At 53.5% G+C, this 25970-nt stretch overlaps 1 protein-coding gene and 1 non-coding gene across 3 annotated transcripts in view; one reads left to right on the forward strand and one right to left on the reverse strand.

The window, feature by feature from the left end:
- The first annotated feature begins 3677 nt into the window (after positions 1–3677).
- The window catches only part of MARK4 (microtubule affinity regulating kinase 4), a 30176-nt gene continuing 7883 nt past the window's right edge, over positions 3678–25970 (forward strand). For both annotated transcript variants that reach the window (NM_001434999.1, NM_001434998.1), the window contains exons 1-13: positions 3678–4029; positions 8767–8967; positions 11502–11555; positions 11653–11701; positions 12428–12493; positions 12629–12699; positions 13780–13836; positions 16419–16655; positions 19957–20076; positions 20534–20633; positions 21891–22000; positions 22108–22267; positions 24842–25059. In NM_001434999.1, coding sequence (NP_001421928.1) covers positions 3979–4029; positions 8767–8967; positions 11502–11555; positions 11653–11701; positions 12428–12493; positions 12629–12699; positions 13780–13836; positions 16419–16655; positions 19957–20076; positions 20534–20633; positions 21891–22000; positions 22108–22267; positions 24842–25059 — 1494 coding nt within the window. In that variant the 5' untranslated portion in view covers positions 3678–3978. The remainder of the gene's footprint in view (positions 4030–8766; positions 8968–11501; positions 11556–11652; positions 11702–12427; positions 12494–12628; positions 12700–13779; positions 13837–16418; positions 16656–19956; positions 20077–20533; positions 20634–21890; positions 22001–22107; positions 22268–24841; positions 25060–25970) is intronic.
- Positions 23974–24080, reverse strand: LOC112442460 (U6 spliceosomal RNA). Its single transcript, XR_003030551.1, has one exon. It is a non-coding gene; the product is annotated as a U6 spliceosomal RNA (small nuclear RNA).

Here is a 25970-nt window from a genome sequence, read left to right on the forward strand (position 1 = left end):
GGTTCGATCCCTGGGTTGGAAAGATTCCCTGAAGAAGGAAATGGCAACCCACTCCAGTACTCTTGCCTTGAAAATCCCATGGACGGAGAAGCTTGGTGCAGGCTACTGTCCATGGGGTAGCAAAGAGTCGGGCATGACTGAGCGACTTCACTTTAGAGCACTTTCTACAATCTGAAATGATCAAATCCCTCTGTCTCCCTGGTGGATTTTCTGACTGTCCCAATCAAACGTAAATTCTATGCAGATTTTGCTTACCGTGTTCATCATGATAACCCTAAATACACGCCTGGCACATAGTAGGTGCTCAGTAAAGATCTGTTAACGGAATGCACCAGTGGGGATAGAGCAGTGCTAAGGAGGGGAAGTTGTGGATGAAGACGGCAGATGGGTTGGGGCTAGAAATGGGCTGGGGGTTGAATGGAGTGAGATGCAGGATTAGGGTTACTTTCAAGGCTGGGTTTTAGGCTTAGGTGGCCCTTTGGGTTCCCAGGCATAGTATCTCAGGTGTTTAGTATCTCAGGTGTTTGGCCTGAGAGAATGATCACTTGCCTCAGCTTGATTGGGGCTGGGATGAGGTAGGGTTGACATTAGGGACAGGAGCTGGGCTCAGGGATCACTCCTTCTCCCCTAGCCCCAGTGAGGGCTCATTAGGTTGGGATAAGTGCATCAGGGGTTAAGATTCCAAGGTCTGAAGGCCTCCATTCAAGGATTGGATTTGTCAGCAGAGGGCCCCGGGGAAGGGCTGATTTGGTGGCCAAGAGGGCAAGGGGAGAAACAGGCTTTGTCCTCCCCAAGTCAGTGTGGACCCATGATAATGAGAAGGCAGGCCGGCTGGAACCAAGCATCTGTTATGGGCCATGGACACTGTTGGGTCTCTCCCTCTATTTTAACTTAATTTTTTATTGAGCTGTAATTCTTACGCCATAAAATTCACCCTTTTAAAGCATATGTCAATGGTTTTTGGTATATTCACAAGGTTGTGGCAACCATCCCCACTATCTAATTCCAATTCACCACCCCAAAAAGAAATCCTTAAATCCTAAAACGTGTTAGCAGTCGTTCCTTACTGCGCTCTCCCCCCAGCCTTTGGCAACCCTGATTCTACTTTCTGTCACTAAAGATTTACCTGTTCAGGATATTTCATATAAATTTATTGTTGTTTAGTTGTGAAGTTGTATCCAACTCTTTACAACCTCATGGACTGTAGCCCTCCAGGCTCCTCTATCCATGGAATTTCCCAGGCAAGAATACCAGAGTGGGTTGCCATTTCCTTCTCCAGGAAATCTTCTCAACCCAGGGATCAAACCCTCATCTCCTGGATTGGCAGACAGATTCCTATACAACTGAGCCACCTGGAAAGCCTATTTCTTATAAATGGAATTATACAGTAAATGGTCTTTTGTATGCTTCTTTTGATGAGCATAATTTTTTAACATTATCCATGCCACAGCCTCCCTCCCCTCTTTAAGCCTCAGTTTCCCCAGCTGGGAAATGAGGTGGGGACTATACTGGGAACTACGGAGCCAGGGTGAGCCCTGGAGTGGTGGGCAACCTGTGTAGGGAGGTGATCTTCTGCCCTCGTGTGGTGTTTCGGAGAACTGCAGCTGTCAGCGCTAGGGCTGGGAAGGGATTGGGCGGATTCAGCCTCTATCCCATTCCCAAGACCCCACCCCTCATCCCGCAGAACCCTTGGGATCCCAAAGCTTCCAGAACAACATTCTGAGCTCCTCCCTCTCTGCCTCCCACCATCCCTGAGACTCCTCAGCCTCCATTTGTTGAATAATAATAATATCACCCGTTTAAGAAATTCTAATCTGTTCCCGCAAGAACTGCTTTCCTTACATAGTCTCATTAATTTGTCACAGAGCTAGGCTGCTACTTTTACTGTCCAGAGACAGGAAGCCATAGTGGACAAGAGCCTACCTTGTGGAGTTTGGTGACGCTTGTGTTCAAATCTCAGCCCTGCTGCTTACCAGCTGTGTGGACTTCAGCATGTGGTTTTTCCTCTGTAAGCGGGGGAGACAATGATGATCCAATCTCATGCTGTAGCAGAAAGGATGAAGCGCTCAGAGTCTGGCACAGAGGAAGCCTCTGTGAGTAGATGTAGCTGATAGTATCAAGCATTGACATACAGGTCAAGACCTTACAACCAGCTGAGTGAGGGCGGAAAGCCTTTCTTTGTAGCATGTGCCAATTTCCATGGTGTAAATATTCCCACCATGGCTAATTCCAGGCTACCAGGGTGATGTCACTGAAAGCGTTTGGGGGAAAAGAGATGTGCAGTCACCCCTTACATAGCAGTTTCAGTGTAACAGAATACAATAGATGTAAATAACCTCAGGATCACACATAAGAACCAAACGTGAAATAATTAGGACGTGGTGACTATTATCTTTGCTTTAAATATAATTTATTTAATTGTATGTTTGCATAATTTAATTTTTAATAATGACCGTTTAACAACCAGCTCCAAAATCCCTGAGACTTCAACGACCAGCTTGCTGAGTTGGCTCCAGCAGGCTGCTATTATTGTCAAACCAGTTTTTTAGGAAGGGAAACTGAGGTTCAGGAAGACGTTCAGACATCGATCCCATGCAAGGGCTGAATCCAAGGCCAGGGCAGTGTCCGTCTTCCTTTCATTCCACCCTGGTCTAGAGGGGACGCGTGGTCCCCACGGCACTGTGTGATCTCAGCAAAGCCCTTGACCTCTCTGGTCTCAGTTTGCCAAGCAGGAGAATGCTTGCACCAGGCTCTTTTGCACCTACTTCAGCCCCGCTAGGAAGGCAACATGCAGATCCTCCCCCTCCCTTTATACAAGTGTGAAACTGAGGCCCAGAAAGAGCCAGTGCCTGTCCTGAGTGCCAGAGCTAGACACAGAGAGTCTTGAGACCCCAACTGGGTTGCAAAGGAAAGGAGACTGCAACCCACAACCTCGGGGTCTGGAGTTTTCTGGGAGGTGGGAGGCAGCATTGCTAGAGAGGTTGGTCACCCTTCCTCAGTGGCTCCGCCCAGACACCGTCCCCCAAGCATCCTTAGCCCGCGGTCCCCAGAGCTTCCTGGACGGGGGAGGAGGCGGGGCTGGGAGGGAGAACAGGGAAGCGCCGTCGGCCTGGTTGTTGCCTTTGGGGGCTTCTCTGTCAGTCCTGTCTCTTTGTCTCCGTTCTCTTCTCAGGTCTGTGCATCTCCGTCCCTCCGTCTCTGTGCGTGGATCGATCAGTCTCTGTCGCTTTCTGTGTCTCTGCGTCTTTCACCCTGCCTATCTGTCTGTGTCTCTCCCAGCGTTTCTCTCTCGTTCTGCCCTTCTGTCTTTTGGCCGCTCCGTTGTCTGGCTGCCTGTTCATCTCTTTGTGTCTCTGTTTCTCCCTACCCCTGTCTCTCTATCTCTTTGTGTCTCTTTGTCTCTCTCTTCCTGAGCCTCCCCGTCTCTGCGCCTCTCAGTATCTTTCTCTGCGTCTCTGGCGCCGTGCCTCGGCGTTTCTCACTCCTTCTCTTCCGGTGAGTCTCTGCTCTCGGGTGAGAACCTGCTCCGAGCCGACGCGCCCAGACCTGCCTACGCCCCGAGAGCCCCCGGCTGGCCCCGGCCTGCGCCTTTAAGTGCCGGCGGCGGGGGGCGGGGTCTCGGGGGCCCCGCCCCCGCGCGCCCCGCCCCCTGACGTCCCTTCCTCCCCGGCCCCTCCGCCACCTCCCTCCGCCGCCGCCCGGGCCGGCTCCGCGCCCCCTCCCCGGCCCCCGCCCTCCCGCCTGCCCGCCGCCCCCATGGCGCCCCGGGCCCCCGCCGTTCGGGGCCACTAGGACCCTCGGCATCCCTTTCCCTCCCCCGCCCTGCCCCCTCTCCCACGGTGCGAACCCGGGTGTCCGCAGCGCCCAGCTTTTGAGCTCGCGTCCCCAGGCCGGCGGGGGGGGGGAGGGGAAGACAGGGGACCCCGGGACCCCCGCCCCCCCCGACCCGGCCGCCCAGTCCCCCGGGACTCGGAGAAGATGTCTTCGCGGACGGCGCTAGCCCCGGGCAACGATCGGAACTCGGACACGGTGAGTGGGGCCCGGCCCCTTGGGGAGCCCCGGCCGGGTCTGGCCGCCGAACCCCTCGCCTTGCTGTGCCCCTGGCCACACAAGCCCCTACCTTCGTTTTCCAGCCCGGCCCGCCACCCCCCGACCCCCCGCCCGGACTTCCAGGCCTCTCGACCCTCCCCCACTCACTCCTCAGCCCAGCCCGACCCCTGGGGGCGCCTCTCTCGCGGGACCCCTCTCTTGTCCCTCTGCAGACCGCTTCCGCTTGGGTCTCTTCTCTCCAGGAAGCCCCCTCCCCTGCCTTGCAGGAGCCCCTCCCTTCTCCGGAGTGTTCTTAAGCCCCTTCCCCTCCAGGCCGCCTGCCTCCGACTGCTGGCCCCTTCCCGGATTTGCCGGGCTCCTGACCCCAAGGCCCAGCCCCGGCCCCCGCTCCCCAACCCAGGGAGGCCTGGCCCGGTGCTTCCTCTGCCCTCTGGCCTTCGGCGACTGGATCTGGGTGCCGGGTTCCCCATGATCCCCTCTTCTCATCCACAGCTTTCCGGCCCTCCAGAATGCTCCTGGCTCCTGTGGGCACCCCCTCACAGGAAGCCAGTTCCACCTTTCCTGGGCCGAGGGCCCTTTCTAGCTTGTTCAAGGTCTCTCCACTTCCAAGGCCTGGTCCCCATCTTCCAAGCAGCCCTGTCTCTGGATCCTCAGCACCTCCCATCCCCACAGATCCCCCCCCCACCCCGGACCCTCTCTGGTCTCTTCCTCTCCCAGGAAGCCTTGGCTTCCAACTTCCAGGCACCCCCAGCTCAGTCTCAGATTTCTAGGCCCTGAACCAATCTGACTCCAGGCCTCATCCTTCCTGTATCAACTCCTCTGCTTCAGGCAAGCCCCCTCCTCAAGCCCTCAACCCTGTGACCCCCGCTTCTGACAGGATACTACCTCACCCCTTAGAGCTCAAGGCCCCCATCCCTTCTGCTGCCCCCAGGGCCTCCCTCTTCCTTGCCAGGGGGTCTGGCCTCCCAGGGAAGCCCCCTCCTCAGTGTCAGAACCCTTCCCCAGCCCACAAGGCCTGGCCCCAGATCTTTCTTCCAGAAGACTCCTGGGCTTGAAGCTTCTGGTTTTGCCCTGGTCTAAGCCCTCTTCTCTTGGTGTCTGTCTGCTGGGAGCTTTCTCCCCAGGTTCCTAGGCCCCTGACCTCCCACCAGGCTCAGGCTTTGTCCCTTGGATCCACCGCTTGCCCGGGAAGCCCCTTCCCCAGGATTTCAGGCCCCTGGACCTCTCTCTGGTTCCAGGGACTGCTCCTGGAAACCCTCTTCTTTAACTTCTAGGAGTTTCCTCAAGACCCAGGCCCCTGGCTCAGGTATCCTTGGCCACTGACTTCCACTGCCCCATGGCTTGGACCCTTCCCACTGTTCCCAGGTCCCCCTGCCCCTACACCACATCCCGGAACAACCCCAAGGAGATCGATCCCCCTAATCCTCATTTCCCTAATTTCTGTTCACTCTCAGCACTTCTGAAGACTCTCCCACCAAACAATGCCAGACTTTTCCCCAGCTGGGTTCTTCATCCCTTTCCCCCCCGGGCGTTCTGCCAGCTCCCTGCCAATCCCCAGCCAGCCTCACCCTAGATGCCCACCAGAGAGTTTTGTCTCTGTCCCTTCGTCTCGCAGGACCCTGCCTCAGAAAGCTCTGTCCCTCATCACCGTCACCACTGCCGCCACCGGCCATCATGCTCCGGGCCAGACTCTGATTTGGAGTTTCCAATGAGAACCACCACTCCCCCAGTCACCCCAGGCTGTGACAGGGAGCCCACAGGCCTGGCTATGCCAGCCACTTTGCCCTGTGACCTCAGATAGCTGGTTCTCTCCTTCTGAGCCTCAGTTTCCTGCCCTGCAAAATGGGGGTGATCATTTGAATTCCTCAGAGGATTAGTCGAGATGATGGGGCAAGCCTGACACACAGGACGCGCCCCACACGTGTTCGCAGCTGCTGTGACCGCGGGTGCGAGTCAGACGGCAGTGCATCCTCAGTACAGGGCTGTCACTGGTTGCTGTGCGGGCCTGCAGGCCCATTCCCTGCTTGGAGCCTCAGTTTCTTCACCTCTAAATGGGATGGATGGTAGCACCTCCCTGTTAGGGATGTTGTAAAAGGAGCCAATGAGATTATGTGAATAAGATGCATAGGACCAGGCCTATTGTAGCTGCTATTATTATTGTTGTTGTTAATGACTTTGGTTATCCGGAGAAGCACAAGTTCACATCGAGTTTCTGTCCCTCCCTAGCTGTGTGACCTCAGGCAAGTGACCTCACCTCTCTGAACCTCAGTTTCCTCATCCAGCAAACAGGGCTCATACAAGCACTTCCTCCTCCTCATGTTCAGATGTGTGGGGAAATTCGGGGATGGTTAATTCTCCCCTCTCCTCCCAACTCTAGTCTGTAAGATCTGCTTGTCAGTCCTGGCAGAGGGTCACCTCTTCTGGAATCTGAGGTCATCATACCCCCCTCCTTTGCCACCTGGACATGAAGCCACCTACCATGACAACAGCCATGTGGGGTCATGCCCAAGTTCCAGGCCCCCTACCACCCAGCCTCTGGAGGTTCCCTAGCAACAGGCTCAGTGTTGGGGCGCCAGCCGGTCAGGAGGGAGCTGGGCCAGCTGGTGGTGCTCGCCAATTTTAGCTCCCGCCCCCAGCCCCTGGGGGCTTTATCACCCACTGCCCCAGCGGCCCCTTGCAGGGGTTCCTCAGCCACGCTGCCTTCAGTGGGATGCCAGCCCAGCCCCAGTTGGCTCCCCTGGTGCCACCTAATGGGGATTCTTCTCCAAGCCCTTATCTGGGTGAGAATCAGAGCTGTTATCTGCCAGGATCTCCAACTCCTTTCCCACCTTCCCCTGGGAGGAGGCCCGGGGTTGTGAGCAGCCCAGCGGGGAATGTGGGAAAGAGCTGGGGGCTCAGGAGTCTGCAGAGCCGGGTTCAAATCCTAGGCACTCTGTTCCTTCTGCCCTGTGACCTTGGGCAAGGTACTGACCGTGCCTCAGCCCTGGGGTCCCTGTGTAAGGAGTGCGGATCATAATCGGGCCCCCCTTGGAGGCCAGGGTGATGGCACAGTGGGCCGCAGGCATGCGGCTAGGGCTCCAGCACTATGGCTGTCTTTCTGCCCCTCATGGGGAACATTACCTCCCTGTTTCTTATGAATGAACCGTGTGACCTTGACAAGGCAGCATCTCACCACAAGCCTCAGTTTCTCCTCTGGAATATGGGGGTGCTGGTGCCACCCTCAATGGGCTGCTGTGGGGATTAAATGCAGATGAGGTGCATTAAAGCCCAGGATTTGGCCCGTAGTAAAGGCTGCTTAATAAAAATGACAGGAGCGTGAGGCAGCATGGTGTGGCGAAGGGGAAGACATAACTCTGGGGTACACCATCTGGGTTCAGGTCCCAGCTATGAACCTCAGTTGAAAGTGAAAGTGTTAGTCACTCAGTCGTGTCCGACTCTTTGTGACCCCATGGACTATAAGTAGCCCTTCAGGCTCTTCTGTCCCAGAAGTCTCCAGACAAGAATACTGGAATGGGTAGCCATTCCCTTCTCCAAGGGATCTTTCCAACCAAGGGATTGAGCTCAGGTCTTCTGCATTGCAGACGGATTCTTTACCATCTGAGTCACCCGGGAAGCCCTGAGCCTCAGTTTTCCTACCTGTAAAATGGGGATGATGATGCTTTAATGACCAGTGCTCATTAGATATTGGTCCTCATCACTGTTAAGTGGCCTGGCAGAGTCCCTGCAAGGAGCTGCCCTGGGCCCTTCTCTTTGTTGCATATTTAGCCTTCTCTCTTCCTCAGTTCCCTGTCCTCCTGAGTCCCATCCCCCAGCCCTGGGAAGGGCTCAGGGACAGCACAGGGTCTGAGCTGAGCCATCTTGGCTTGGGGCCTCTGTCTCCCGCACCCTGGGCCCCAGCTCTGAAAGGGAGGCACAGTCCCTGGGGCTCACAATGAGGGCAGGGCAGCCAGGAGCAGGCAGGTGACCTGCGGGGGGAGAGGCCCGGAAGGGACAGGACGGCAGGAACAGAACGTCAGGGACAGATTGTGGTGTGGCGTGGGAGACCGCGGGTCGGGGCGCCGATGGAGCTGCGGTGTTTCACAGGGCAGTGGTGGGGGTGGGGGGGATAGAGGAGGCAACAAAGTCTCCTACCAGAGGAAGGTTAACAGTGTGGCCTACAGTGTCAGGGTGGAATGAAAGACGCTTGGTTACAGTGTTTGGAGTAGAACTGGGGGCAGTAAGGATCAGAAGAAAACAGTAGGAGCAGGAAACTGGGAGTGAAATGTTGATACATGGGTTTGCCATGGAATTGAGGGGCTGGGTGGGGACAGAGAGAATATGGAAAGTTAGGAGCAGTGAGAGTTGGGGTAGAGGGTTGAGTTCAGACATGGGGGTTGAGGGCTGCAGCATTAGAATCAAGTATCTTGGAGCTGATGGAGGTCCCAGTAATTAGGAGAGGACATTGAGGTAGGGGTAGCCTGATCAAAGGGAAGGGGAAAGAAGAAGACAGCTGATATCTGGGGTCCCAGGTGCCTAAGAGTTGGGGGGCCCCCAGCATCTTTGTTCTTGGAGACGTCTTTTTGGAGAGAAGGGTAGGGGAACCAAAGGTCTCTGTCCCGCATGGGTTTGCAAAGGGCCTTGAGGGGGGCAGTGGCCATGGCTGGAGTTAGCCGCCCGAGCATGCTGGCGGGTTGGACGGGCGCTGCCCGCCACTCACGCTCCGTCTCCCCCACTCAGCATGGCACCCTGGGCAGTGGCCGCTCCTCGGACAAGGGCCCGTCCTGGTCCAGCCGCTCCCTGGGCGCCCGCTGCCGGAACTCCATCGCCTCCTGTCCTGAGGAGCAGCCCCACGTAGGCAACTACCGCCTGCTGAGGACCATTGGGAAAGGCAACTTTGCCAAAGTCAAGCTGGCCCGCCACATCCTTACTGGCCGGGAGGTGAGTGGAGGGTGGGGCGGGGAGCGGGGCTGGGGGCAGAATCCTGCAGCCCTGGTGCTTGGTGGGAGGAGGTCAGGCTTGGCCCTCACTTGGCTTTGTGACCGCAGGTAAATCTCTGACTCTCAGAACATCTTCGATTTTTGTTCCAGAACAACCCAAGTAGGAGAAGAGAGCTAGTTTCAGGCGTCCCTGGAATTGTGGGGCATCTCAGTCAGGTCACAGGCAAGCCATATGCACAGTTACTTTGAAGTCACATGGCTTTTGTGCCTAAACTTAGGCCGTGCGCGCATGCTCAGTCGCTTCAGTCGTGTCCGACTCTTTGCGACCCCATGGACTGTAGCCCACCAGGCTCCTCTGTCCATGGGATTCTGCAGTCAAGAATATTGGAGTGGGTTGCCATGTCCACCTCCAGGGGATCTTCCCCACCCAGAGATCAAACCCATGTCTCTTACGTCTCCCACATTGGCAGGCGGGTTCTCTACCCCTAGTGTCACCTGGGAAGCCCCTACACCTAGGCCACCTCCCTGTTTTAATGGTGGACTTTGGAGTCCACCATTGGAGTCCACAATGGAGTCTTCCAGTGATCTTGATTGAGAATGCAAGAGGTTTATTCATGTTTAGGCACCCTCCCCACCTAGCCTTCTAAGGTGGGCATATATACACTGAGTGTGGCAACAATGTTGCAGAAATGGAGAGGAGTCTGTAACTCACACTTGCTGCTGCTGCTAAGTCGCTTCAGTCGTGTCCGACTCTGTGCGACCCCATAGACGGCAGTCCACCAGGCTCTCCCATCCCTGGGATTCTCCAGGCGAAAACACTGGAGTGGGTTGCCATTTCCTTCTTCAGTGCATGAAAGTGAAAAGTGAAAGTGAAGTCGCTCAGTCGTGTCCGACTCCTAGCGACCCCATGGACTGCAGCCTACCAGGCTTCTCCATCCATGGGATTTGCCAGACAAAAGTACTGGAGTGGGGTGCCATTGTGGGGGATAAAAAGAGATTGGGTGTGTTTATGACCCCTCTACACCTCTTTCAATTTTAGAGAAGCGACAGGAGCAGTTTCTCCTGCTCTCACATTGTCTATGCCATACACACAAAAGATACCAGGCCCCAGTGGTTTTATGGGCAAATTGTACCGAACATTCCAGTTTTATGCCAGTACTTCCAGAGACTAGAGAAAGAGGTTCCGCTGCCAGATTTTATGTGCTTGTTCAACAGTGACAGTGAAACCAGGTAAGACATAAAATTGGAGGCTAGTCTTACGTGTGAATATAGATACAGAAAGCTTCAACAAAATATTAGCAAATAGACTCTGACGTGTCAATTAAAGAAAGCTGCATGGTGACAAGGCTGGGTTTATTTGAGGAATGCACAGTTCTTTTCAAATTGACAATTTATTCATGTACTTTGCCACATTCACAGATTCAAGGACAGAAACCATATGATCATCTCAATACTGGCATACAAAGTGCTTGTCGAGATTAAAAACCCATTTGTGAAAATATAAAGGAAGCTTAGGGACCCTCTTCCCCTGCAAAAAGTGCATTATTCCCCTCACATGGGTTTTGAACGTGACTCCAGGGGTTTCTTAGGGAACAGAGCCTCCCAGGGGAAGAGTTCTGTAATCCAGTGGATCTGGGGTGACTGAGGGTAACCCCAAAACTCTTTGAGAAAACCAAAGACCTAAGCTGGATTAAGACTTTTGAAGTGCTGTACCCTAATGTGTAATTCAAAATAAAAACTTAGCTAAACTGCAAGATAAGTATAAAGAGGCTTCAATAACATTTTGATTTTTCCCCAATGATGACTATCCCAAAACTCTTTCAAAACTAGCTATAGATTTTAAGTGTGTAAAAGGTTGACTCTGTCAAGCTGCATAAGTTCAACCCCCAGCCCACAAACTTCCCAGCCGTATAACCTTGGCCACATTTTGGAACAGCTCTGTGCCATTTGTGAAAATGAGGATGATCTCCTGGGGTTGTTGGGAGAATTCAAAGAGTTCTCATTTAGGGACTTACCCTGGTGGTCCAGTGGTTGACTCTGTGCTTCCAGTACAAAGGGTGCAGGTTGAATCCCTGCTTGAGGGACTAAGATCCCACATGCCAGGTGGCCAAAAAAAAAAAGAGTTCTCATTTGTAAAGCACATAGACCAGGGCCTGGCTCATGTGACTACTTGTTAAATGTGAGCTATTATTTCTTGTTCCACAGTGTGAATGATCTGAGATGCCCTCACACAGGGGCCCCCTCAGGGTCTCGGTCACCCTCACTGTGGACAGGCCCCTGGAGCAGCCCCAACCAGACCCCATGATGGCATAGGGGATATTTCCCTGCAGAAGTAAGGGTAGCACTGGACATGGTGATAACAGCATGTGCAAAGGCCCTGCGGTTCCAATCCCCATCCACTAAGAATGGCCCGGGTAGAGCGCTGTTTCTGGAAGGGGACAAAGGAAGGACATACCAGGGTGTCTGGATGAGGGGCCCTTTCCCAGCTTGAGGACCTGTGGTACCTTGACCTTTCCCCCTTTCTTCCATCTCCAGGTCGCCATCAAGATCATCGACAAAACCCAGCTGAACCCCAGCAGCCTGCAAAAGGTGAGACCCAGGGAGAGGGAGCAAGGCGGGGGAAAGGTTGGGGAGAGGGTCCTTGAAACCCCCCACCCTCATCTTGCTCTTTTTTCCTTTCTTCCAGCTGTTCCGAGAAGTCCGTATCATGAAGGGCCTAAACCACCCCAACATCGGTGAGGAGGGGAGGGAGTGGGCTTGGTGGACACCAGCCAGGGCACTTGGGAAAAGAGAATCGGGGGAGAGAGAACTGGCTATTGTAGCAGTTAGAAAGAAATGTTTTCTCATAGCAGTATCCCTGCTTCCTGGCTGTGTGACCTTGGGTGAGTCACTCAACCTCCCTGAGCCTCAGTGTCCTCCTCTGGAGTGGGGGGTGATAAGAGGGCTTATTACTTCAAGGTCATTGTGAGGACCGGATAAGATCGTGCGTGCCGAACACTTAGTTCGGAGCTAAGCTGTGGGAGCCGCTCTGATTATTGTCATCAGCAGCATCCATTGTCATTGTCATTATCATTAGTCAGAGCCGAGAAAGTGAGGTCTTTACCAGAGAAGCAGGATATGGCCTGGCCTGAATGTGGCCGCAGCATTTATTTATCCGTTTGTTCATGGACTCAGTAAGTATTCCCTGAGTGGCTGCTCATGTGCCAGACTCTGGGGCCCAGCAGTGAAGAAAACAGGCACACATCCCCAGCCTCACAGAGCTGACATTCTTGTGAGGAAGTGGAGACGGTGGTCAAGTGAGGTCAGGGAGTTTGGAAAAATCTTGCCATCAGTAGGGAGCCATTGACTGTTCTTGAGTAAGGGGTGTCGTGGTCAGCACATGTGCAGTTACCGAGTGCAGGTGGAGGCTGAGGGGTCTCTTCTCGCCTAACCCCTCTACCACCACCCCCTGGCCACTGCAGTGAAGCTCTTCGAGGTGATTGAGACGGAGAAGACGCTGTACCTGGTGATGGAATATGCAAGTGCTGGTGAGGCCCCTCCCCTCCCTGCCCTGCTCTCCGTGCTGCCCCGCCACCATGCCCCGCCCCTCCCCTCCCTGCCCTGCTCTCTGCGCCGCCACCCCCCACCATGCCCCGCCTGACCCACTGGCCTCTGCCCTGCAGGAGAAGTGTTTGACTACCTCGTGTCGCACGGCCGCATGAAGGAGAAGGAGGCTCGAGCCAAGTTCCGACAGGTCAGGGTCATGGCTGGGGCGGGGCTGGGAGGGGCGGCCAGTCTCCAGGAATGAGGGTCTGATTGTGAGTCTGGGCTGTTGCAGGGCCTGGGGGCGTGGCTTAAGTCGGGGTGGGGGTGAGGGTGGACAGTTGGGTGGCCATGGGCATGCAGAGGGCCAGATGTGAGGCTATTCAGATGCAGGGGTGCAGCTACCTAGCTGGCTCGGTGAGAGGACCAAGCCTGAAGGTGCCCAGGTAGGCCAGTGTCCGGTGTGTGAGTGTGAAGGTGCGCCCAGTATATAGGAGTGTGCCTAAGAGGGCACGCAGGTACCAGGGTGCTGAGATGCATAAGTAAAGGAGTGTGGGTTTCCAGGGATATAGGTGTGTAGCTCTTTGGGTAAAAGTGGAAATGGTAGCTGGGGTGTGTGGGTGAGGGAACCCCAAGTGTGGGTTTAAGTTTGTGGGTAAGAGGGCACAATATATATGGGTGCCCAGGCGTGTGGGTAAGAGGGCGTGTGGTTTCAGCTCTGTGGCAGTGAGGATGCTCGGGTATATAAGCAGGTGCGAGGGAGCCCAAGGGTGGGCATATGGGTTGATGGGCCAGAGTGTGTATGGCATCACGATGTCCAGGTGGATAAGGTGTGTGGATGTACAGGTGCGTGGCAGTGAGGATGCCCGGGTATGTAAGAGGGTTTGGAGGGTGAAGAGACCTGAGCAAGAATGTTGATCCGGCACTGTCCAGCTGCTGGACACAGCTATGCTGGGTGCGCAGGGCTTAAGCCCCGGTGTGCTGGGGCTGCCTGTCTGTGTTTGGGTGTATGATGCTCTCGTGTGTGTTTCTCGACATGCCCCTGCCAGGAGGGCGGCTCCTCCTCTGCGTGGAGGCGTATGTCGGGGCAGCGCCGTCTTCATTTCCTGCTGTGACTGGGTGGGGAGCGGGCAGAGTTAGGACTCGGTGGGGACCCAGCATCATGGCCTGTGCTTGGGGAGGCCTGGAGGCCAGAGCTCAGTTGTGGGTAGGTTCATGGGGTCTCTGAAGGAACCTGAGAGCTTAGGGGGCCACAAGTAACCAAGCTCCCCTCTTCTCCCATCCCCTGCAGATCGTATCGGCTGTGCACTACTGTCACCAGAAAAACATTGTCCACAGGGACCTGAAGGTGAGCCCCCGGCTCAGCCCGCAGACGCCCGCTGCAGTCCCCCGACACCCCGCACCCTCCACCGCATCTCCCTTCCTTGCCTACTCATGCTCTCCCGCTGCATCCAGAACCCCTTGACTTGTCCCCAGGCTTCTGTGGCAAAAACAAGGCCAGCCAAAGCGGGGAGCAGGTGGGGGCGGGGGCGGGAGGCGTGAACACAGGGGAAAGAAACAGTGTCCCCGAACGGCCTCGGGCAGTCACCCGCGTCCCGGGCAAGGTCGCTGGGACGCACACGGTACGGAACATCACTCTCAGTCTCCAGAGACTTTAGAACATTCAGGAAGCTTCGAGAATTGAGATCCTAGAGCCCCAGAGTCCCACAGCCTCCAGGGTATCAGAGTCACAGGCATCTTTGAACTCGAGAGGGACGGCGAGCGCCTGGTGGGGACGGGAGACTCAGCAGGGCCTGCCCTGCTCCGCCGCACCACCGGGCTGGGCTCTGTGTCCCAGGGCCCCTGCTGCACACCTCCCACCCGAGAGAACCTCCTTTCTCAGGAAACGTGTGTCTGGTCCGAATCAGGTCGTCCGTTGTCCTGATGGTGATTTCTTGAGCACCCACTGTGTCCCAGGCCCTGGGCTAAGTACTTAAGGAACTGCTTCTCAAGGTTTCCAGCACAGAATACTGGGTTTGTTTGAGTGGTTTCAGCTCCCAAGCCGTTGTGGACAGGGGCTTGGGTAAAGTGTAATAAAAATTAAAGGAAAAAGAGATGTATAAAGTACAAGCCCAAGGAACGTCTGTGGTGGTCCAGTGGTTAGAACTCCACGCTTCCACCGCAGGGGGCACAGGTTCGATCCTTGGTCAGGGAACTAAGATCCCAGTGAGACCAAAAAAATAGAAGAAAAAATAAAATGCAAGCCTGATTTTAAGATGATTATTATAAGAGTAAAAAAAAAACAAACAGAAAATTCTGTCAAACTGCTGTAGAAGTTCGAAACACTGTCTCTGTGCTGCCCTAATCCCCACACAGCCCGCTGAGGAAGCTCCTCAGAGGCGTGAGTTTGCCCTGCAGGGGTGTGAGCGAGCCATTGCCAACAGCCTAGGGGAGGCGCGCCCCCTGGTGGAGGGTCCTGGAAGTGGCTAAAAGGGGACTTGGGGATCCGGTTAGTGCACCCAGGGGACCGCCGAGGAGGAGCAACCCAGATGGGAGGGTGGGGCTGAACTCTGGAGCCTCCGATGCCACAACGGGGAGTGTCACCCCTGAGCAAGATGGAGGTGCCCCTAGATGGAGGTTTGGTGTATATCTGTATGGGTTCTGTCCCTTTGTCAGGTCAGAGGTGCGGAAGGGTGGTACCGAAATGTACCACCAGGAGGGAGGGAGACCAGGAGGAAGCCCTGCACGCTGGGTTGGGGAAAGGCGGAGGTTGGCAGGGGTCGGGCGCCAGCAGCATTCTGAAGGGTAGGTTTTTTGTGCGTCAGGTGTAGTCAACACACGAGAGGAAGAGGGGTGCAGGAGGCTTCTTCCACACTCGGGCTGTGGAGACGGCAGGCCTCTTCTGGGTTCCAGCTCTGCTACTTTCATGCTCTCAGGGAGGCGTGACGTGGCCTCCCTGAGCCTCTTGTTTTCTCGCCTATGAAATGGCAAATACACAAACCCCTGGCACCAAAAATAGACAAAAGCCTATACATAGCATGTAGAGTATTTATTGAGTGCTGACTCTGTCCCATGTGCTGCGATGAGCACTTTTCAGTGAACCCCAAAACCGCCTGTGAGGCCGGTGCTATAATGACCTTCAGTTTACACACCAGAAACTGAGGGACAGAGAGGGCTGGTAATCCACCTGAACTCACACAGCGAGTGGGTGGTAGAGCTGGGATTCAAAGCTAGGGTGCTTCCAGAATCTGTACTTTAGCCCCGCATTATGTAGCTACTTTTAGAAAGGATAGTCTAAAAGCCCGGTGCATAGTAGGTGCATAGTAAGTTTTATATGAAATGATTTTCATTTTTATAAGTGTTGAGCAGTCCATCCTCATTTTTTTTCTGCTGGGTGAACTGAGACTCAGAGATGGGCAGGGGAGTGCCTGAGGACCTTCAGCCCTGCAGGCTACGTGGAAGAATAAGAGCTAATATTAATTATATAGTGCTTGTTATTTAGTCGCTCAGTCGGGTCTGACTCTTTGAGACCCCATGGACTGTAACCCACCAGACTCCTCTGTCCAGGGGATTTCCCAGCCAAGAATGCTGTAGCAAGGTGCCATTTCCTTCTCCAGGGGATCTTCCCGGACCAGAGATGGAACCCACGTCTCCTGCCTTGGCAGGCGGGTTCTTTACTGCTGACCCACCAGAGAAGCACATTACATAGCACTTACCGGGCGTGAAACATTGTCTGAGGCCTTTTGCACGGTTTGACTCACTTAATTCTCACACGTCCCTGTGAGGTGGGGACCCTGATTATCGCTGTCATATGGATGAGGAAACTAGACCCAGAGAAGTAAAGTCACTGCCCGAGGTCACACAGGAAGAAGGGACGAGGCCGCGACCGCCCCAGGTTGGCTGGCTCTGGCGCCGCACACATCCGCCCTCTGCCCTCTCCTTGCCTGGCAGGCCGAGAACCTCCTGCTGGACGCCGAGGCCAACATCAAGATTGCCGACTTTGGCTTCAGCAACGAGTTCACGCTGGGCTCGAAGCTGGACACATTCTGCGGGAGCCCCCCGTACGCCGCCCCGGAGCTGTTCCAGGGCAAGAAGTACGACGGGCCGGAAGTGGACATCTGGAGCCTCGGCGTCATCCTGTACACGCTCGTCAGCGGCTCCCTGCCCTTCGACGGGCACAACCTCAAGGTGCTGGGCGAGGCTGGCACGGGGGCTCTGACTCCCCTGGGGAGGGTGTCTCTGGCCTTCACAGTCCCCATCCCCCAGATCCCTCCCCTGCAGAGGCCCGGAGGGGCAGGGGCTGAGTTCTCAAGGCAAGATGGGGGTCAGGCAGGACAACGTCGGGGTTCGGGCATGGGCTCGCAGCTGGCAAGCTTGGATTCAAACCCCGCTCACTCACCCATCCACTCCGTATATAGTTATTGTTTACTGTCCACGAGTCGGGCTCTATTTTAAGTTTTGCAGACATGGGGTAAACAAAGGAGACATGCTGCTCCCCGGGTGATCCCTGAAAACAGGCCAAGTGGGAGAAGCCAGTCACTAAAGGCCCCCCGTGGTAGATTCCATGCCTATGAAGTGTCCAGAACAGGCAATCACAGAGACCAAGAGCAGATCAGTGGTTGCCTAAGACGAGGGAGGCGGGGGGAGTTGGATGACAGGGTTTCTCCTGGGGGTAATGAAAATGTTCTAAAATGGATTTGAGTGATAACTGCAACAGCTCAGTGAATATACTAAAAAACCATTGAATGGTGCACTAAAAAAAAAAAATCCTTGTCTCATGCTGACATTCTTGCAACAGAGCCAGGCAGAAAATAAAATAATAAGCAAAATATATAACACATTAGATGCTGGCCAGTTCTATAGAAGGGGGTGGGAAGCGTGGGGTGAGTTGTAGTGTTGGGTTGTTTCTTTTTTTTTCTCCCTTTGAATTTTTAATTCTGAAACATGCTGATCAACAGAGAAGTTGTCAGACTAGAACAGAGGACAGAGTCCTTTTCGGGAGATGCTCTGATTGCCAGCCCGTGGCCACGTGTGCTGCATGTATGTGTCTGCATATGCCCGTGTTCTCACTGCCATCGCGGTTCCTGATGGAACATACGGGAGTCAGTTGTAGACACCACATCCCTTCCCCCTCTGAAGGTTGCGTATAGCCGGGATCCCCTGAGGTGGGGCATTTTCCGTCCACGATCACGCTCAGGAAATCCAGCGCTGATGCAGTCCCCAGCTCTAACCCACAGCCCGTGCTTGGGTTTCATCAGTCATCCCAAGAATATCCTTGGCAGCTATTTTCTTCTCCTATCCCAGCGTCCCCTCGGGCACCCTCATTGCATTCGGTTGTCCTGTCTCTTTAGTCTCCTTTCATCTGGAACAGCTCCTGGGCGGTTCTTTGTCTTCCGCGGCCGGCAGTGATGAGTTCAGGCCAGTCATCTTGGAGAAAGAGCCTCCCTCGGCCTGGGTTGCCCAGTGTTTCCTCCTGATTGGATCCAGGTGGTGCATTTCGGGTGGGAATTCCAAAATTCCGGCAGGAGTGCTCAGGCCTGCTCAAAGTGGCCGAGAGGAGCAGTCAGGGGATCGGGGACGTCATTGCCAAGGACAGGACAGCAAAGCCCTGAGTGATAAGTTGGAGGGGCCCCTTGTCACCATGGCGTCAGCCAGTCAGCCAGCCCCTTTGAGCCTCAGTCTCCCCCTCTGTTCAGTGAGGACCCTAAAGTACCAGCCTCATAGCAGCGATGTGAGGACTTGATGAGATCAGATAACAATCTTCCTGAGCCCCAAGCGTGAAATCAGGAGATCTTCCCAAAGGGCCAGGCCGGGGTCTCACCCGTCCCAGGCTCTTGTCACTTGCTGCTGTCCTGTTTTCCCCACCAGGCACCCCAGGCCTTGCTGGCTGTGTGGCTGGGAGCCATCTCTGCTCTGTCATTTCCTTGCTGAGTGACCTTGAACAAGTCTTTCTGAACCTCTCCTTGTGGGGACACTTACAGCCAGGCTGGGTGTGTGAGGCCCTTCACCAGGACTTGGCATCAGGCCAGAGTGTCACCCCTGGGAGCTGCCCTGGTGGAGGGGTCAATGTCCCTTTGATTACTTCGCAGCATCACACGACAGAGGCAGTGTGGAGCTGTGGTTGCACAGCACAGGTTCCAGGGCCTGATTGCCTGGCTTTGAACCCTGGCCCTGCCACTTTCTGGCTGCACAAACCCAGAGCAAGTGACTTAACCTCTCTGGGCCTCAGTTTCCTCATCTGGAAAATGGGCGTCATGACCCTGCTCCACAGCATTCTTGTGAGCATAGATGTCATATGTGTGAAGTGCTTAGAACGCAGCTGGCTCATGATGAGGGCTCTGAAAGCAACACTTATCACTATGAAATATTCACAACCCTCTGGGCTGTGATAATGTGCAGTGTAGGAGGCTCCCCAGGCCTAGGCCTCATCCCGCCCTGTTAGGAGAAGGCACCCGGAGGGAACTCCCAGCCCAGGCCCTGGCACAGGGCTCCACCCAGAGACACCCCTTTCTCCCTTCACCTCCCACTCCATTTTCTCTCTCTCTCAGTTCTTTGTTCAGGATGGTAGGGGCTTCCACTGGTCTGCCATGCCATGGAGCATGGAATTTATTTTTTTCTTTTGTAGCCTTGGCAGGGCCCTCCTAAAAAGCCCTAAAAAAAAAAGTCAGCATGTAAATCAGTGTTCATTCTTGGAGACTGCCAGGGCCTCATAGCTTTTTGGAAAGACAGGTGGGGGGCGCGGGCAGGATGCCCCTCTCTCGTCCCCTTTTGTAAACTTGGTCTCTCCTTTTGTTTTCAGTTTTGCTCGTGCCGGGTCTTCCTTGTGGCACACGGGCTTCTCTTATTGCAGAGCAGACTCTGGACAATGCGGCTCAGTTGTTCCAGTGCACAGGCTGTCTAGTCACGACAAGTGGGATTAGTTGGCCCGTGACACGTGGGATCTTAGTTTCCCAGACCAGGGATTAAACCTGTATCTCTTGCATTGGAAAGCAGCTTCTTAACGGGAGAAGTTCCCCAAACCTAGTATTTAAAAAGCACCTGCTCTGGGCCTGACTTGTACTAGGCATTCACTTCTCTAAACTCACTCCTGCCCTGGAAAGTGGGTGCTATGGTCCCTGTTTACAAATATGAAAACTAAGGCCCCCGAGGCCAACTCACTGGCCCACCTCCCCTCTTATCTGGCTCACAGAACTCACACACTCTAAGATTTCCTCAAAGTGAAAAGTTATATTGCTTTAAAAAAAAAAAAACAAAAACCTGTTTGAAAACTTCTGCATCTGTAACAGTGTTCCCATTTTACAGATGGGAACCGAGGTTGAGAGAAAGTGGTGGGGTTTTTCCCATCACGTCAGGGCTAGGACTTAGAGGCCCTGTCACTTCTGTCGGGGGATTGAGAAAGAAGAAGAGAAAGTGTGTGTGTGTGTGTGTGAGAGAGAGATGGTTGGGGAGGTGGGGTGGACCTCTCCCCCAGTAACCCCCGTCCCCCCAGGAGCTGCGGGAGCGAGTCCTCAGAGGGAAGTACCGGGTCCCTTTCTACATGTCAACAGACTGTGAGAGCATCCTGCGGAGATTTTTGGTGCTGAACCCAGCTAAACGCTGTACTCTCGAGGTGAGCTCAGTCCCCAGCCCCACACCCCTTCCACTGAAGCTCTCTTGCCTGACACGGTTCCTCTCCCTGTCCAATCCACCACTGAAAGTTGAGGGGAGATGGGCAGCCCAGGGAAAGTATCCTAGACTCATCCTGACGCCACCGCCCCTGCCCCCCAACAGCCTCGCCTACTCCCCAACATGCCAGTAATTAGCTAATGAGCTCCTAGGATGATTACAGGGTGCTGGGGGCCCAGATGATGCGGAGGAGGAAGGGTGGCTTCGGCAGGCTCCAGATGGGGGCTGGGGGTTGGGAGAGGAGGTGCTAGCTCTCAGGATGGCCTTGATTCTGGGGTGTTGGGCCTTGGAGGTGGGGGGCAAGGCAGAGCAGGAGCCGCATTTGGGAGCTATGTCTTTATCCCAGTGTCTTCTGACATCTCTCTCTTTCCCCTTCCATGTCCTGCTCCCAATTCCTGCAGCAAATCATGAAAGACAAATGGATCAACATCGGCTATGAGGGTGAGGAGTTGAAGCCATACACAGAGCCCGAGGAGGACTTCGGGGACACCAAGCGAATAGGTGAGGGTCGGGGAAAGCAGGGCTGTGGGCCACAGACCCGGGAGTGGGAACTTCCCAGCACCTACCTCTTTGGTTAGTGCATCAGAGAAGTTTGCAAGGCACCTGGGGAGAGCAGAGAAGTCTGGGCTCTGGTCCCTGCCCTGCTACTTTGTAGCTGTGTGACCCTGGGCCAGTGGCTTCCCCTCTCTGTGCTTCTGTTTCCTTGTTTATAAAATGAGATAATCATAGAACCTGTCTTATAGGTTTGTTATAAATGAATGAGTTTATATAAAGCATTTACATTGGGCATGAAACAAGTGCTTTTGTGTCATAATAGACATGTGATAAGTGCTGTTGTCTAAGCTTTGACTATTAACACACAAGAACTCACAGGTGACTTCCAGAAGAGTTTGGACAAAGCCATCAATAATCTGCATGCTTGAGAAAAACTCCCACCTTGGCACATGCCTCACTCACTACCCCTTCAGTCCCAATCCCTTCAGCCCAGAGCCCTCGAACATTTGGCCCTAAAGCATTAGCCCTGGAAGAGCCCCTTAGGAACCATCTAGTAAACCCTCACTCTGCAGCTGATGAAACTGAAGCCACCATCAGATCTGGCTGTATTAATCAGGACTTCACAGTTGCAAGTAACAGAAAACCCAAGCCATTCTGGCTTCAGCCAGAAAATAACAATTGGTTGATCCATATGAAATCACCATTTTCATAGCTCAGAAATTAACATGAGCAATTTCACGTAGTTTAACCTAATAGTGATGTTATTTCATTCACATAACTGGAAAGGCCATGATATGTCAGCTTTCAGGCACAGCTGGATCCAGGTGCTCAGAGACCGTTGTTAGGAATCTTCTCAGTGGTGACTTCTTTCCCAGGCCGCTCTCCCTGCAAAGTGACCACAGCATGTCCTAGTGGCCTGGACACCTCAGCAGGAAGAGAAGCCACTTTCTTCATTTCCAATGGAAGCTGTAGGGTGGGACCCATTGGCTACCCCTGAAGCAGTCAGTGTGGCCTTGGGGGTGGAACACTCTGATTGGTCAGACCTGAGTAATATGCCTGCCCCTGGGCTTTGGAGCAGGCAGGAGTCAGCTGGGGCATCTGAGCAGAGAAGAAGTATTCTTCCAAGGAAAATGAGGGTGCTGCTGGCAGAAGGGGGAATGATTACTGGACAGGCCAAAGTGCAGGCATTACTGTGTGATGCAGAAAAGAATGGAAGGGAAGGATCTGGGGAGACTGAATCTCCTCTCCATCCCCCTCTCCCAGAGGTGATGGTGGGTATGGGCTACACACGGGAAGAAATCAAAGAGGCCTTGACCAGCCAGAAGTACAACGAAGTGACCGCCACCTACCTCCTGCTGGGCAGGAAGACTGAGGTCAGAAGGCGTCAGGGACATTCGGGATGCACGATACCCGGGGTGGAGGGAGACCTCTGGGACAGAGGGGAAGGGGCTGATGTTCCTCATCTGTCATCTTCCTGCAGGAGGGTGGGGACCGGGGTGCCCCGGGGCTGGCCCTGGCACGGGTGCGGGCGCCCAGCGACACCACCAATGGAACAAGCTCCAGCAAAGGCACCAGCCACAGCAAAGGGCAACGGAGTTCCTCCTCCACCTACCACCGCCAGCGCAGGCATAGCGACTTCTGTGAGTATTGCCCCAACACTTGCACATGCCATCCCTGGCCCCAGGGCCCCAGACCTGCATTATGTCAGGGTTCTCTGGCTGGCAAGCAGCAGAAACCGGCTCGAACCAACTGCAACAAAGGGAGAAACATCATATAAAGGTGCAGGGACATTGTATGGAATGTGGAGGCAGCCAGGCTCGGGAAGGGATTAGAAACTGGAAAAGCAGCCAGCCCTAGAACAGACACTCTGTCTTGCTTCTTCTTTGTTCATCTGGTTCTTCTTTTCTTTTTTTCATATCCTGCCTTACCTTTTCCCCAGTCTCTTAACTTCTTACAACTCAGTTTTAGAGGCCAGCTCAATAGTAGCTGAAATCTCTTTGATCCACTTGATAATCAGGGTCCAGTCAGGATTAATCCACTTGACTGGGACACAGGAGGACACATTGTACAAAAAGGCTGCTGAAAGCCTGCCCTCTTGCCTCTCTTCCAGACTTACTACTGGGAAGGGGCTGGGGAGACACCTGCTTGCATCCTACATTCTTCAACTAACAGATATCTCATTTCCTGCAGAAAATAGATCCACGACCACTGCCACCATAAATGAGACATGGGAACTTGGCAAGAGGTCTCTACCTCTACCCTCATCTTAATCGTCTTCACTATATTTTTTAACAGCTTTATTGAGAGATAATTCACATACTATGCAGTTCACCAATTTAAAATACACAATTAAGTGGCATTAGTACGTTCACAGATTTGTGCATCTTTCACCACAGTCAGCTTTAGAACATGGTCAGTGTTCTAAAAGAGACTCTACAATCCTTAGCCATCTACTTTGAACCTCCCATCCACCCCAGCCCCCCAACCCTGACAACTACTAATCTACTGTCTCTATAGATTGCCCTATTCTGGACCTTTCTTATAATTAGAATCATACAATCCGTGGCCTTTTGTGACTGCCTTCTTTCACTAAGCATGTTTTCAAGATTCATCCATATCATAGCATGTACCAATACTCCACTTTTTTATTGCCAAATAATATTCCATCACATGGATATACCATATTTTGTTTATGCATCACCAGTGGGGGGTCATTTGAGTGTTCACCTTTGGCTATTGTGAGTAATTCTCTGAGTGGGTCTTTGTTTTCATTTCTCTTGGGTGTGTGCCTAAGGGTGGAATCACTGGGTCATATGGTAACTCTGTGTTTAATAGTTAAATAACTGCCAAGGTGATTTCCAACTTTCTATAGTTTTTACATCCCTGCTTCTCCTGGGGGTGAAGTTCCTTACCCTGGGACAGGCACTAGTACAGGAAGAGGGAAGTCAGGGAAGCTTAGTCTTGAGCAGGAAGTATCCTGGATGGTCAAGCCATTCCCCTTCCTTGGGTTTCCTTTTCCCCACCTGTACAATAGTGAGATTGGCCCAGAAAGACCCTGAGAAGCTTGTGATTCCATCAATCTGTGATTAGAACATGTTAACTTTTAAAAATACTCCACATGGAGAGCTTCTGGGTTCCGGGGTTCACGGGATGAAAGGTGTCGATGGGAGCCCGTGTGTGTCACTGTAGAGCTTGCGATGCTTCCGGGGCTTTTGAGCATTAAGTTTTCTGAATTTTAACACACAGAAGTTCCAACTCTCTGAAGTTCTAGAACACCCTTAACCCCTGGGTTCTAAAACCGTAAATTTCGAAGAGGTTCTAAGGGACCAGATTTGTTTTTTTTTTTTTAAATATAGAACGCTTCACGAATTTGCGTATCATCCTTGTGCAGGGGCCATGCTAATCTTCTCTGTATCATTCCAATTTTAGTATATGTGCTGCCGAAGCGAGCACCCAAATTTGTTTTGTTTTTGAAATTAATAGTCACATCCTTCAAAACTCGATAGTGCAGAAAGCGTAGACAGTAAAAACATCTTTGTCCTACACGTCTCTCCCAGCCCCCAGTCCCATTTGGAAACAGCCACGGTTACCAGTTTCATATGAGCTCTTTTGGAGAAGTTTTATTCATATATAAATATATAAAGATAGAGACATGAAAAGAATGAGAAAGATATGAAAATGCATAAAGATGTATAAATGCAATATTAATATATTAATATACCATAAAGATATTCTCCCTTTTAATAGAAGTGATAGTCTTTGGGCAACATGCATTATAAACAAGTCCAGATAAATAGATATAGATAGGTACGTACTTCCTCCTCATTTTTACACATGGTAGCCCACTGTAGACCTCATACCTAGCCCTGCCCTTTCTACCTCACAGTCTGTCTTGAAGATCTTTCTGTATGGGAACATTGTTTATAGTTGCACTGTATTCCATTGGGTGGCGATATCTTGACTTATTCAGTTATTCAGGGGTGTTGAGGCTGTTCCCAATCTTTTGGCCTGAAAAAAAGAACAAGGAGTAGGATTCAGTGAATAACCTGCACAAGCATTGTGTCATTTATGTGGAGCGTCTGAGTCCGTGAACCCGTGTCACTTAGATGTCAGAGTAGCCTGTGCGAGGAATTCTGAGGTTCTCAGGATCACCCAGAGCAGATTTTTGCTTTTTCTGCTGACGCCAGCACAAAACTGTCCCCTCCCTCTCCTAGGTGGCCCATCCCCCACACCCCTGCACCCCAAGCGCAGCCCAACCAGCACGGGGGAGGCGGAGCTGAAGGAGGAGCGCCTGCCCGGCCGGAAGGCGAGCTGCAGCGCTGCGGGGAGCGGGAGCCGAGGGCTGCCCCCCTCCAGCCCCATGGTCAGCAGCGCCCACAACCCCAACAAGGCAGAGATCCCAGAGCGGCGGAAGGACAGCACGAGCACCCCTGTGAGTTGGGGGGTGCTGGGGGGGATGGCACCCTGGCTGCCCCGCCTGTGGCCCAGCCTGTCAGTGTCGCCTGGGTGACATTTCCCACACTCCGTCATTTCCCATCCCTCCTGTTCCGCAGACCACCGCACAGGGTTCTGTTGTATCCATTCAGTCATTCATTCAACACACATGAGTGCGCTCTCTGCCTGTGCTCGTACTCAATTCTAGTGTATAAGTTAGGATTCAGTGTCAAAAAGAAATTCCCTGTGCTTTCAACTTGAAGGATTTAATATGGAGAATTAGCTGTGGTGCTTACACAATTGTAGGAAGGGCTGGAGGAGCAGGCACTGGACCAGACCTACAGGAAAGGCATATTACCACGGCAGAACTGACCCACCAAGGGAGCTCCCGCCTTTGAGGCCCCCTCGAGCTCTGCTCAGTTCAAGAACATACAGTCAGGGCTACGATGCAAGTCTCAGAAACGGCATCCTCCACCAGAAGAGCCTCTTGCTGCCCAGAGGTCTGGAGAAGCGGCACTGGTGCCCTGCTGAAGCAGAGACCCTCATCCCAGTCTTGCCTGTGTGAGCAAATGTCAGAGGGGGCAGGAAGGTGGCTGCCACCCCATTTCCACCTTCCAGATCTCCACAAGAGCAGAGGTTGCCAGATCCCATTCATACCCAGAACCTGGGCTGCTGAAGAGTTTCTGGGGAACGTAGCATTTGGCTTTCTGGCTTCTGCAGCTCCCTAGAATGCTATAATACAAGCTGAGGGAACCAAAACATCCTCAACATCAGGAGACAGAGGTGGAAGCAAGTTACAGGAAGGTGGTCCGGATGCAGAAGCTGCACAGACCAGCGTTTGAATTACATTGATGAGCTGTGTCCCCTCGAGCAGGTGACTTCCCCTCTCTGAGCTTCACTGTGCCACCC

The sequence above is a fragment of the Bos taurus genome, chromosome 18, assembly GCF_002263795.3.
Source record: "Bos taurus isolate L1 Dominette 01449 registration number 42190680 breed Hereford chromosome 18, ARS-UCD2.0, whole genome shotgun sequence".
Classification (NCBI taxonomy): Eukaryota; Metazoa; Chordata; class Mammalia; order Artiodactyla; family Bovidae; genus Bos; species Bos taurus.